The sequence below is a fragment of the Zootoca vivipara genome, chromosome 11 (genome assembly GCF_965207765.1).
Source record: "Zootoca vivipara chromosome 11, rZooViv2.hap1.1, whole genome shotgun sequence".
Classification (NCBI taxonomy): Eukaryota; Metazoa; Chordata; class Lepidosauria; order Squamata; family Lacertidae; genus Zootoca; species Zootoca vivipara.
In genome coordinates, this window is record NC_142594.1 from 39,561,845 (window position 1) to 39,575,014 (window position 13,170).

The 13,170-nt window shown below is 46.1% G+C and overlaps 1 protein-coding gene and 1 pseudogene across 8 annotated transcripts in view; both read right to left on the bottom strand.

The window, feature by feature from the left end:
• Window positions 1–755: 755 nt before the first annotated feature.
• LOC148684272 (zinc finger protein RFP-like) lies at window positions 756–2,245 on the bottom strand (annotated as a pseudogene).
• Window positions 2,246–4,864: 2,619 nt separating this feature from the next.
• The window catches only part of MAP3K8 (mitogen-activated protein kinase kinase kinase 8), a 35,274-nt gene continuing 26,968 nt past the window's right edge, over window positions 4,865–13,170 (bottom strand). For 7 of the 8 annotated variants that reach the window (XM_035129630.3, XM_035129628.3, XM_035129633.3 and 4 more), the window contains 4 exons: window positions 12,054–12,160; window positions 11,068–11,220; window positions 8,740–8,986; window positions 4,865–7,327 (listed from right to left, as the gene is read on the bottom strand). In XM_035129630.3, the coding sequence (XP_034985521.1) occupies window positions 7,197–7,327; window positions 8,740–8,986; window positions 11,068–11,220; window positions 12,054–12,160 (638 nt within the window). In that variant the 3' untranslated portion in view covers window positions 4,865–7,196. The remainder of the gene's footprint in view (window positions 7,328–8,739; window positions 8,987–11,067; window positions 11,221–12,053; window positions 12,161–13,170) is intronic. The other variant, XM_088653419.1, reaches the window with a different exon arrangement.

Sequence of the window (13,170 nt, forward strand, 5' to 3'; positions counted from 1 at the left end):
ACATCACGGACACCCTGCTTCCATTTCCCTCTTGTTCAGCTTCCTTCCCCAAGTCCAGAAAACCCAACATTTTAAAAACAACATTTCAACACTTTAAGGATTTTTAGCATCTAAAAAAAAACCATACAACATTTGAGATCTACATAGCATCTTATGAAAACGTTACCCAAGAAACAGCTTAGCTTTACAACTTGAGCTGTTCCCTGCAATATGGCTGGGTGAGCTACAATTACACTAGCTAGGCTGTCTAGCAAGGAGGCGCAAATCCAAAGTCTTCAAGTACGTAATTTCATCTGGGCACGACATTTCAACAGCACTGAAATTAGAAATATTCTGTCCCCAGCAAAAGCAACTATTATGAAAGTGGGTGTCAAATTACTGGAACTGGCACCAAAAAAATTGCCAGTTTTTGAAGTCCAGATCAATACAGATTCTGCTGAACTCCCCACCCCCACCCCTGCCACTGGCCAGGGCAGACAAATGAGTTCTGAATTCAGGGCCCAGATCCCCTCATCCATCTCCACTGCAATTTCACCTTTTATTTTGACAGATTCCTTACCAACACTCACAGCCACTGGGTCCACCTCAAACAGTTACCTCTAGTGTGCATGCACACGAAAGCTCATACCAAAATAAAAACTTAGTTGGTCTTTAAGGTGCTACTGAAGGATTTTTTTTATTTTACTCTACTTCCCAGTAATGCCTCTCTGAAGCAAGCTTCTCATAGCCCAGCACACAGGCAACAGAACCAATGTCTATCTGAGTAAAGAACCGTGCTTTGTGCCCTTTAGATTCCCTGACTGCACTAGATGCACATTAGTTGGATCCAGCCTTGCATTTGCTTTAAAGGCCTGTGCTTGCAATGGCAGGGCCTTTGCCCATTTCCTAAGTGTGTTCTGTGCAAAAAGCCTTCTTAAAGAGAGATCACACCGCTTCACTTTCAGTTGCGGTGAAGCACAATCAAGCCCTTGAAATGTTTCACAGCTTGGGACAAGGGTGGGGGAGTTACAGCCTGCAGCATATTTATATGTTTGGTCCAGGACAAAAAAGACTTGTTGCTTTCTCAGTATTGTGTTTCATCTTATTGTGTGGGACAATGGCACAGTGTAAAGGGAATGTGGAGCCCAGAGAGAAAAGATTCCATACTTGCTCAAGGTCTGTTTGATGTCCTGTAGAAATTCAGAAGCTGGCTGTTTACAGACTTTCTCTCCATCTTAGTGATTTGCTTTTCAACACTGGCGATTTCTGCCCAGATAACTTGATAAGTTGGTCGCCATAAGTCTCTCTTCATTGATGATGTGTTACGTCAGCCTTGGCAGAATTGCTTGTATTCCAGTGTGATCTTCCAAGGGTTTCGCTAGATTTTGCCTCTGACTCCCTGCTTCAGGGAAACCTCTGAGAACCACTTCCTGCTGCTTCCTTTTGGATTTAGAAGTGTCTGGATTTCATCCTTGTACCCATCATCTGCTGGTTCCAAAGGACCAAAAATGTGACTTGCGTGACTCGCGTGAGCACTCTGTTCGGTACACTTGCAGCAGAGTACTTGGTCACCCTTGCGGAAGAGGTTTGGGGGCTTCTGGTGGAGCTCACGCATGACAACCATGACATGCCACAACTGGCATTGCTTCAGAAGCCCCAGGATGTTTCCAAACTGGCTGTTTGGCCTGTGTATGTGTTGGAGCAAATCGAAATGCAAATTCCATCTTGGTAGTCAAGATAACCCCAAAACTAATTAGTAGTTGTGGCAAGAATGAGCTCATATATGCTTATTTTTCCTTGCTTTGATGTATGCTAATTGGCTTGCTTTGATGTTGTGCTTATCTGTGAGCCTTGGGATGGGCCCAGAGAGGGGAGGAGCTTTGGGTAGCTGCCACCTATGGCCTCAGCGACCAGGTGTGATGGGAGGTTCTGGACAGACTGATGTATATTGCTTTGTGCATAAAGGATGCATGAACATTTGCTGGGGTGTGAACAAGTCAAGACAACCTCACATTGCATCAAACCACTTGCTGCAGCCCTTCTTGGGGCCTGCGGTTCTGAACAGCCTGGTATTCATATTAGGAATTGTCTTCCTGCGTTGAGGGTAGGGCACATCACTATCAGAGCCTTGCCAGCATGGGATGATGCAGGCATTTTAAAAACTACATGCACAGTCTAAAATTACAGGCTTCTTAAAAATTTATAGGCAGATTGAACAGGTGGCCTCATTCTGTATGCAGTTCACTGCCTGCCTGACAGCCATCCTTACAAAACCTTTCCAAGCTGCTTATATAAGCTGCTCTGCTCAGCCAATGAGCACCAACCAATCTACCATAAGAACCTGCCTCAGTTTCTCCTTCGTGCATGGGAGTGCCCTTAGATTGCCCTTGCTCCTTCTTGTTGTTGTTGTTTAGTCATTTAGTCGTGTCTGACTCTTCGTGACCCCATGGACCATAGCACGCCAGGCACTCCTGTCTTGCACTGCCTCCCGTAGTTTGGTCAAACTCATGTTCGTAGCTTCGAGAACACTGTCCAACCATCTCATCCTCTGTCGTCCCCTTCTCCTAGTGCCCTCAATCTTTCCCTTGCTCCTTCTACCTTTGGACTAAAATTTAATCAACCTCACCTGCAGATTTGGGGGCCAGCAGATTTGAGGGGTTTCTTAAATAAAAAACATAGAAAACACTTTTATCTATGTTTTCTGTGTTTTTATTTACGTATCTTTAGTTATAATAAATAATAAAATATCTTTATTTATAGTAAAACATAATATTGTATACTAACAGATGCCAAATAAAATAAAAGTAGAACTAAACATATGAGAACAAGTTTCCACACCAACATCAAACATAATAAATTAATATCGCAGGGTCCCAAGTAACACAAATGCCTTTACATCATCTTGAACATTATTACTCCAGTACATTTTAGAAAGTTTCCATTCCTCAATGAAGACATTATCCTTACCTGTTGCCTGTCCTCTCTGGTTCTCACTATATATGCTTAACTATGCATACTATGTCCCAAATCTAGCTATTCTCAAAGATGTAGTCATGAAGTGATTGCGTTTAGCTTTTGCATATGTAGGAGAATTTGAGTGCCATGGCTCAAAATTCTCACAAACCTCAATGACCCATTATGGAAAACCCTGTGCCCGTTTAGTGAAGAAGCAGTTTTTCCATGAGAAAAGTCTGGAGGCCAAGTGCTCCAGGGGAACAGAGAGCACCAAGTCACTGAGTGCAGTACAGACTGTGATAACCTTGGTATTGTCGGAAGCAGCTGATCATCAGAGAGAGAGAGATGGGAGAGATCTGGCTGCCTCTTGAATCATAAGCACAAGGCTCTCTCTCTCTCCCTCTCACGCGCGCGCGCGCACACACACACACAGCTCAGCTTCAGTCAAGGCTGCTTCTGCAATGAGCATGGACTGTGGAATATGTTCATTCACTTTTTAAGGGGCTTTTGCATGACATCATGAACACCCTGCTCCCATTCTCCCTTGCTCGTTCTAGAAGATATTCAGGGTCTACACATACAGAACGTTTTATCTTTTGCAGGTCTCCCCTTCCCCACATTTGGCCAATTTAATCAAAACCTGGTACCCTCCTTTGCCATGGTTTTGCTGCCCTGTTCCACTGCTTTGATCTGTGCAGAAGAAGCAGACTGGTCCAGCTCATTTCTAAATGGAAAAACACGAGTTGAGGTGCTACTTTCCATCTTGGGCCCTGACACCAGAAAGCGAAAGTGGCTGGCGTTCGGAATTCCCTAAGAAATTGTATACAGAGCAGAGTTGGGAGTCTGGCACACCTTGTATTTATCTATCCAATGGTCAGGGATGATGATAGTTGGAGAACAGCAACACTTGGAGGGCAACGGGTTCCCCATCTCTGACTTAGGAGGACCTATTGAAGTTAACCAGCAGAGGTCAGGCTCTCAGCCGAGTCTCACTATAAGAATGAATTGCGTGCCAAGGCCCCGTGACCTGCAGTTCCTTTGCGGGTAATAAACACATGGACGTATTTAGGTTTATGAGTTCCAATAGGCCACAACTTTATTGGTTACAGATGTGAGCTGTTTGGCTTAGGAATTTGGGGAAGCCAGGCTATATCTCGATTCCCGCCCATCTGCAGGGAGTCCAACTAAGAGTAAACCACCAATAGGGCGAGCCCTATAAGTTACATCAAAAAGGGGCACCTGAGAGGTCCCCGTTGGGTTTGTGGCATGGCCCTAGCCCATGTCCGGGCATCGGGCAGAATCCACACCCCCAGATCCCTTTAACAGGATACCCTTAATGAGGAGCCACCAGTGGAGGCTACAACCTCTCCTCTATCCAAAGGCTTATCCAATGCCTAACCTCTCCAAGTTGTGACAATTGCTACGAGGTAGGCTCTGGTGCCAGTTTGCCAAGTGGAAAAAATTCTTACCCAGCCCCAACAATATGGCGGCAAACATTTGTGCATAGCAAGATTGCGTCATAGCAAAGCATAAAAAGAGGGTGGGTTGGGAGATCCGGCAAAGGACGAGAGGGGAGGGCACCCTGGCTGTGCCACGGTTTAAATTTTCCGTGGCCACATCCCGTTCCAGCGAGGCCACCCCTGGGCATGGCCACACCCAGCACCAGTGATGCAGCTGGGATGGCACAAGGGGGGTGTCAATCTCCGCCCCCCGCCGGATCACTGCAGGGGCCCGGATGCCCAGCCACAACACTGCCCACCAGAAAAGGTGTGCAGATTTCCTTTATTGATGGTCCTCCCAGTTGCTTTGCAATTGGCAAGAGTAACTGACCACAAAAAGGGTGATGGAGCAAAATATCTACAGGAATGCAACTGTTTTTACACAGGCTAAGAAATGGGTACACATACTAAGAAATGACAAAATAAATGCACACAGGAACACATGGATTTATTCCTTCAAATCTTTAATCCAGTCCTATTGGAATCAGGAGTGGAAGAAATTAATACAAATATATTTTGTATACAAAGAGCCTTAAATATAAACTTTGAAACAGATATGTTGTTTTATAACTAGTTCTGTTTACAACATACATAGTATGCCATTAAAAAAGGGAAACAGGTGGTTAAAAACGAAACTAATCCTTAGTACACAACAGTTTTATAAAAGTTTACAAATTCATCCCATGGGATGTACCAAACTATGTTCTTGAAACAGCTTTACTGCCCTCTAAAACATCACATTTAAATGTATTCAACATCTTCAAGAGAAAAGGAAGTCTTTTTCCATAGGAACATAAAATAATGTATCATTCATGGCATCCAAACACATGTTTATTTTAACCAACATGAAGTCTTGCAGCCACAAATTGAACCACCATCTGAACTGGCAAAGATTCCAAACACAGTGCAATATTGTTCACCAACATTATACATCAAATGGCTCGTGTGCACAGCTGCTCTATTCTTTGCAGAAGTTTGCAAGCCAGAACTCATTCCGTGCTTTTTGCACAGCTCCCATTCATGCAAAAGAACTTTCTGGGAAACTGCACCTGATGCGGCTAACTCAGGCTGCAATATGATGCAGAGCAAGCATTATTGGGTTCACCTCTGAGTAGACATGCCCAGCATTGCACTGTCAGTCAAAAGGCAAGGGTGCTAGTGCTTTCTGAACACCACCCTACTACGTGCAAGCAGGAGACATGCCTGTCGCTACAATTTGCTTTCTTTGCTGGTTTTCAATTCTAAGAGTCTGTCTTCAAGCCACAGGAGTCCAGCTATTTCTTATCAATGGGCTAAATCCTGAATCATGCCACAATCCTAACTCCACTTTCCTGAGAGCCTATTGAATTCAATGGGGTTTACTTCTGAGTAAGAACGGGCAGTGCTGCACTGTTAAGTTAGCTGAATTTACAGCATAATGCTAATCATGTCTATTCAAAATAAGTCCAGTTTGGGGTTTGCTCCCAGGCAAGTGGAGTAAGGATTGCAGCTTCAGTCCCTGTTGAACTCAATGGGACAATTTAGTCATTACTTATGTTTACAGCATAGCTGCCAAGTTTTCCCTTTTCTCGCGAGGAAGCCTATTCAGCATAAGGGAAAATCCCTTTAAAAAGGGATAACTTGGCAGCTATGGTTTACAGCTCCCATTTATTTCTACAAGCTTATTCCGGATCTGCCACAACACCCTTGGCCTATATAGCAGGGTTCTCAAAACTCTGGTGTCAGTGTTTCAACTTAGCTTGGAGGTGGAGGGGAAGCACCTGACTTATCCCCTGCATAGACTTGGGGCAACAAAACCACTGACTTGCCCAAGTTGGCAAACTCTCAGTCTGAAAAGCGGGGAGGTCAAATAAGCGCCATGGAGAGAGCTTGGGAAATGTGTCAAAGAACCCAAGGGAAGCAAAAGAAGGGCAGGGAGAGGAAGATGGGGAGTTTCCCTTCCTTGGCATCCAAAACAAGCCATCAGCAAAACAAGTGGGCGGTTGGGTGGAGATGAGCAAAGATGCTCATGCCATGCTGGTTTGTGGGTCAACTGAGCTGCCGCTGGATGCAAGCAAAGATCAGCAAGGGGAGAGGGGACAGAAAAGGGCAGGCACCCCAACTAGCAATGCCCCAGGCCTTCTTGGGGAAGCCAGCCCCATGCTGTGAGCCAAGGATTTGCAAAGAGGAGGCATCCTAGCCAAGGCAACGCTACAAAAAGCCACTGTTGGAAGCAAGCACTGTTTAGAAACAGCCGTAGATCCGATCCAATGTGCACTTTGACAGTTCTTAGGTGGAAGCGGTCAAGGAGTCTTAATGGGGGTCTGAATGAAGCTTAGCTTAACTATTCAGACCCAGTCAGGTCCGTCTTTCTTTCTTTTTTAATGCACATTACGTGTGTGTGTGTGTGTGTGTGTGTGTGTGTGTGTGTGTGTGTGTGTGTGATATAATAGAATTCTACAATATATATACAAATACACACACACACACACACACACACACACACACACACAAATATTTTTACACACTGAACATTATTCAAATCACAAATGATGTGTGCACGCAAAACACACACCATATGCCAACAAAACAAGTAATCTGTTGACGTTTGCTTTCATCCAGAATGTAAAGACAGTGGTGATCATTATATATTGGTCAGAATTCCCAAAAGGGTTAGCTTTAGAAAATCCTTCCAGTGATAAAACTGATTGCACTCTTCTTCAAAAGCAGTTAGTTCTATAAGAGGCATTATCTCCTTCTGTCCAGCACAAGAGATCCTCAGATTTATTCGTAGTCTAGCGTTGTTGTTCCCCGGACAATGTTAAAGTAGCCAGCTAATGCTCCAATGTCTATGTACAACGATCGCTGCCTCTTTAGCAGTTCCGATTCCTCTGTAATCCCAAGACTTGAAGAATCTGACAAGGAAGAATTTTAAAAGAGAGAGAGAGGTCACCATATGATATTATGCTGCAAGACTTGCTTTAGAGTAATTGGTGGTGATTTTTCAAATCTGCTTCAGCTCACTAAATATGCTTCTTTTCGAGAAAACTAATAAATCAGCAGCCTTTGCAGAAGAAAAGGAAACACAGACTCGAGGGAGATGAAACCGTAATAGGTGGTTACAGCCATTCATCCAGTTCTCAGTTTAATTCCTCTGCAGCATCAATAAAGTTTACAGTGAGTAGAAGGGATGTTTCCTTTTTATAAACCTATTACAGTAGTAGGGGGCAGCTTTCTTAGCAAGTGAAGCGCAAAGCATGAAATAGTTCCATTCTCGTGTGCACTAATCTTTCTCTCTCCATCTATCTGTGCCTCCCATTTCTTGGTGCAGTTTACCTCCGGTATGCCAGAGAGGGAACCGGCATAGGGAAACCAGGCATCATGAATGCAAATGTCTGACAAACCCTTGCTCGGCCTGTGCTGCAGCTGAGTTAGTTATTGCTGCAAGCTCGAAAGGTAGTGGAGCTCCACTGACGGGACAGCTGACATATAAAAGGTTACCGCTTCCATTCTAAACACACGTACACAGTTGCCAGCCCCATGGAGCACAGCGGGACTTAGTTCTGAGCACTGTTAAAGGGCTAGGATATTGTCACCCACCACACAAGGTACGTTTTAGCAATCGTCTTAGAAAGGGTCTAGTAGCAGGATGTGGGTGGGACACCTCTGGACAGTCAGACATAATTTTGTCAGATTTGCCCATTGCTGCTTGAAAAGGTCGGGTGCAGGTAGTCCCATACTCATGTGTTTGTTTTTTAAAACAAAACCAAAAATTAAGAAATCGCATTTTAAAAAATTGTATGTTGTTTTTAACTCTGATTTGCATTGCTGTTGTTTTCCCTCAACACGTCCCGTTTCTTAAAACAAAAATAAAAAAACCAAATGAACAGGAACCTCAGCCTGACCTTATCCTAAGACTTTGACCTTAAACTTCAACCTTGCCGTAAGCACAGCCTCCACCTGAAAAAGACTAGCGCAGGGATAGGTCCATCTAGAGCCTTTTGGATAGGAGCAGCTGTGCACTCCCTCCTCCAGACAAATACTCTGACAAGAGTCTATATCAGTCTCCCGCGTTCACCTCATTCCCTTCACCTGCCGCTTCCAACTTGACCTGTGACGTGACAAAGTGCTCCTGTCTAGCACAGGCTCAGTCCTGTCCGCCTGTCCCCTTCTGTTAGAGCAGGGAATGGGGAACCTGTGGACCCCCCAGAGGTTACTGGACTATGATACCCATCATCCTTGGCCACTGGCCATGTTGTCTGGGGCTGATGGGTGCCGGAGTCCAGCCACACCCAGAGGGGCAGAAGTAGATGGATTGGTTTTGTACCAGCAATGTTTTCTGGCAGCTCCAGCTCCTTCCTGGTCAGCAGCCTTTTCCTTTCGAAGAGTGCCGAGTCCAGGCTCTGACACCGAGGCTGTTCCTCCGGAGGGGGGTGCAGGGCCTCGTGCTTAAGCAGCTCTGTGGCAGAGGGTCTTTGGTTTGGGTTCCTTTCCAGAGAAGCTTCCAGCAACCTTCTCATGCCAGCACTGCAGTCCTCAGCAATGTCTTCCAGAGGTGGTGCTTGCTTGTGGATCTATCGGGAGGAAAGAAAAGCCGGCGGCCTTTAGCACGATGCTCACCGAGAGGGAGAGGGGAAAACAGCTTTGGAGAAGGCTCCTTTCTATCATAAGGTTACCGCCCTAGGAATTTCCTCGCCCTGACTCATGCTTTGGAAAACTGCCACTCTGCCGCCGCCGTGGAGAACCACAGCAAAGCTGGAAAGGGAGCCAGTTTCAAAGTGGAACAGCAAACCCTAACAAACCGGCTTAGAGTTCACCCAAAGGTCGGAGATCCTCGCTCCGCAATCTGGGCCAACGAACACAGAGCAACTGGGGATGACCCAGCTTGCAGGCCAAAACGGAGCATCAATTCGGTTTCGGCAAACATCGGTTTGTGTGCTGGCAATGTGACACACTGGTTGGCAGTGTGAGGAGGCTTGGCGGATCAAGGTCACCATGCAAACAATAGGAGTATAGGAAGCTGCCTTATACTGAATTGGGTCATGGGGACCCGCCAGCTCAGCACTGCCTACAGTGACTTGCAGCAGCTCTCCAGGCTTCCAAGCAAGAACTTTCTCCCCACCACCACCTTGCTATGTTAGGGACTGAACCTAGGAACTTCTGCATCCAAGGCAGATGACCTACCACTGAGCTACTGGCTTGAAGAAAATCTGCTTTAAAAAAAAAACACCCTTCTGCACACAATGGCTCCAGTTTGCGAGGCCTAAAACCTTGGGGCAGTCACGGGGGCCTGAGTTCATCGCCCTAGAGTTCCTCTGCCAAGTTCACATTCTGCCTGTGAACTTGCAGTTTCCACCTCCCTCCCACTCAGATCAGAGAGAAACAAATGGCATCATTCCCCTTGTTGTTCATACTTCCACAATCCCATGGAAGTTTACCAAGTTCAAACAGCAAGAAGGTCAAAAAGAAAAGGGAAAAATAGGCTTGGGAGCGAGCGATGCAACTGTGGAAATGCAAGTCAGGGGGCTTCGCTCTCGTTGAGGCACTAAACCTCTGCTGTGGCTGTACCACTTCAAACGACAGGCGGGAGCTCATAACCCAAATGCTCCTCTAACTTTCGATTTTTCTGTGTGCAGGATCCCCTGCCGACGGATAAGCGTTTAACCATGTGAGACCCCACCTGCCATCTGAAGTGCTGTCCAGATTCTGCAGGTTTGTCACACTTTGGGGACGGGGGCAATACAGAAGACACACAAGTATTCTTAGAAATATATTAAATAAGTAGATGATGGAGCAAGCTCCAGTTTGGGTCAAAGCAGTGGTCCCAGGTGAGAATCTAACCCTTTCCTTCCATGCCACTTTGCCAAATGAAACCACCCTTCATCCTGCTCCTGGGTATGTGGAGAGAAGTGGTATTTGTATCCTTCCACCCACATAGCTTGGTGAGGCTAATAGCAGGGGGGTGGACAATTATATAGCTTGGGGAAATGGTGTGAACACACACACACACACACACACACACACACACACACACACACCTGCTGCTCTAATCCGGGTCTCTTATAGCTTCTTTTCAGTTAAACTTAGAAGTCTGGTTTCAGATCTCAAACATCACATGCCTGCTTTGTGTCCCAGTGAGAATTCATTCCGAGTGCCATTTCCAAGCAGAGTTGGGAAATACCTATCTGTGGTGCTCATTGTGTTGCCACTCTGGGCCTGGCAACTGCGCAGGGTGACTCAGCCTGTAGTTTTGCCCTCGGGAGCATTGCAAAAGGAGCATTTCTGAATCAGGCTCAGCGGTGGGGCGCATGGAGCATATGCAGAAAGTCCCAAGATCAACCCTTCGCATCTCCTGTCAAAAGAGCCAGGTAGCAGGTGATGGGGGAGAGCTTCCCTTGCCCGACACCCTGGAAAGCTGCTGCCAGGCTGAGCGGACAGTTCTGAGCTAGATGGACCAATAACTCAGACCGGGTCTAAGGCAGCTTCCTATGCTAGTTAAGGGAGTACCCTGTTTCCTGCAGTGGCTAACCAGCTGCTTATAGGAAGTCAACAAGCCTAAAAATAAGGCAGGTGCTATCAGAAAGGGGTGTGTGCTGGGAATGGGCACCTGGGCCAGCACAGATCCATTGCCCACGCGGCCAAAGTCCATGCTTACTATGTAGAGGTAGGAGGGGTATGCCGCACGGGGATAGCGATTCACCCATGGCGGGATGCCAGTCTGCATGTGGATGATGGTTGCTCCCAGGCTATAGATGTCGGCTTTTGTAGTGTGGCCTCGGCAAAGGATCACTTCTGGGCTCATGTAAATCTGCAAATGGAACCCAGAGGGAAAATTAGCTCCAGTCTTGAATCTTGACAGTCTTAACAGCAAGAAAGATTGGGCAACAGGGAAGTGGTTTTATTTCCCCCACCCCCACCCCCTCTTCTAGCATAGGTGTGGGGGAATTGTTTTGGTCCTCTAGATGATGCTGAACTACAGCTCCCATCATCCCTGGCCACACTTGCAAGGGCTGATGGGTTTGAAGTGGGTTTCCCATTTCGCCTTGGAGGCAAAACCATTTGTCAAACTATGGTCTGCTAACAAAACAAAAAAGACAGCGGGCGTCTGGGAAAGAGCAAAGTGAGCAGGGACCGCTTGAGCCTGTGGCTCATTCATGTAACACCAAACCGTGGTTTGGCATTACATCTGAACTGAGCCAACGGTTATAGAGAAGAAATGCCATAACCCAGGCAACTGAAACTTCAGCACGCACACATTTGCAGACCAGCGTTGCAACCTGCAGGTTAGGATTGAAACCTTCCAGTGGAATGATGGGATGTAACTAAACCAAAGTCTGGTTTCCCTGCCCCCCCCCCAAACTATCAGTTATCACCAAATCATTCCAGGCTTTTTTAAACCATTACTATTGCCTATTTTTAAACTTAGACGGTGCAAAATCAAGTATTTGTTCATTTTCATGACTGCATCAAAAAGGGGATACAGTTGAGTGTTCTCCTGCACAAGCTCCCAATAGATCTTCCAATGGGACTATGACCCCACCCCCACCCCCCACCCTTGCAGCAGCTCTTTCCCGTTCAGCACTCATTATAATGACATGAGAGAAATAGCAGCAAGGCTTCCTTCTTGCACATGGGTCTTACCTCTGTTCCTCGGAGGTCTTTGGGATAGAAAACATCTTCCGTCATTTGAACGCTCAGACCGAAGTCCACCAGAACTGCTTTGGTTGACATGAAAACAATGTTGCTGGCTAGAAACAAAAGGAGGACAAACGAGGGATTTGTTAGGGACCTGGAGAGGAAATCTCAACATCTGCTTGAGGTGCAGGCGAGCAAAACGGAGGACAATGTGCACTGGATTTTTCTCCCCAGCAGAACTAAACAACTTGAAGGTGGTTTCCCCCATCATCCCCCTGCAATGCAGCAATAGTAAATACTGGCCTACCTTACAGGGCTGGCTGTAAGGTTTACAGAGGAAATGTATGCAAGGTGCTTTGAAGACTAAAATTAAATGCAAAATATCATTATCCCCTAAGTATCCCCTAATAGCTAAGAATGCTACACTTTTATTTACTATTTATATTACTACTACCTATATTATTATTATTATTAAATTTGCAAGAGCCTATGTGTAAATGCACAGGAGGCTGGGAGAAGGAGGAAGCAGGAAATCTTTTTGGTTTAGTTTCTCTTTTCTGGGACTCTGGTCCAAGCATCCAAGCATCCGGCTAACCAAGAGATGTTAAAAAAAAAACCAAACCAAAAAAAAAAAAACCCACCTGAAGCAAGACATTTTTTTTTTAAGGCAAACAAACTAGAGCTCCTGTGTAGCTTTCAGGCTTCAGGGCAAATGTTGGAAGCTGAAGCTTTTGACAGCAATAAACTGAACAAGATTGGAGACAGGAGTCCCCAAAGACACCAGACTTCATGGCATTTCAGCTACACACCTCTCTTAATGAGGCTTTTTGTACAAATCCTGGCCTTTGTAACGCAGAAGGCACCGGCCTCTTGGTTTTTCCGCCTACCTCGTAGCAATTCGTCACATCTTTCTTTCGGTATTTGGTGGTTAGGCATTGGAATATGGAGCGTCAGGTGTGTTTGAGGACTGGTTGTGGCCATCATCCAACCCTCCTCTTATAGGGGTATCCCCTTAAGGGATCCGGCAGTTGATCCTGTCTGATGCCCTGCTGAGGCTAGGGCCATGGCACGACCCCCGGTGACACCAGGGGGAGCTTTCAGTTGTATTTGCATCAACAGGCTC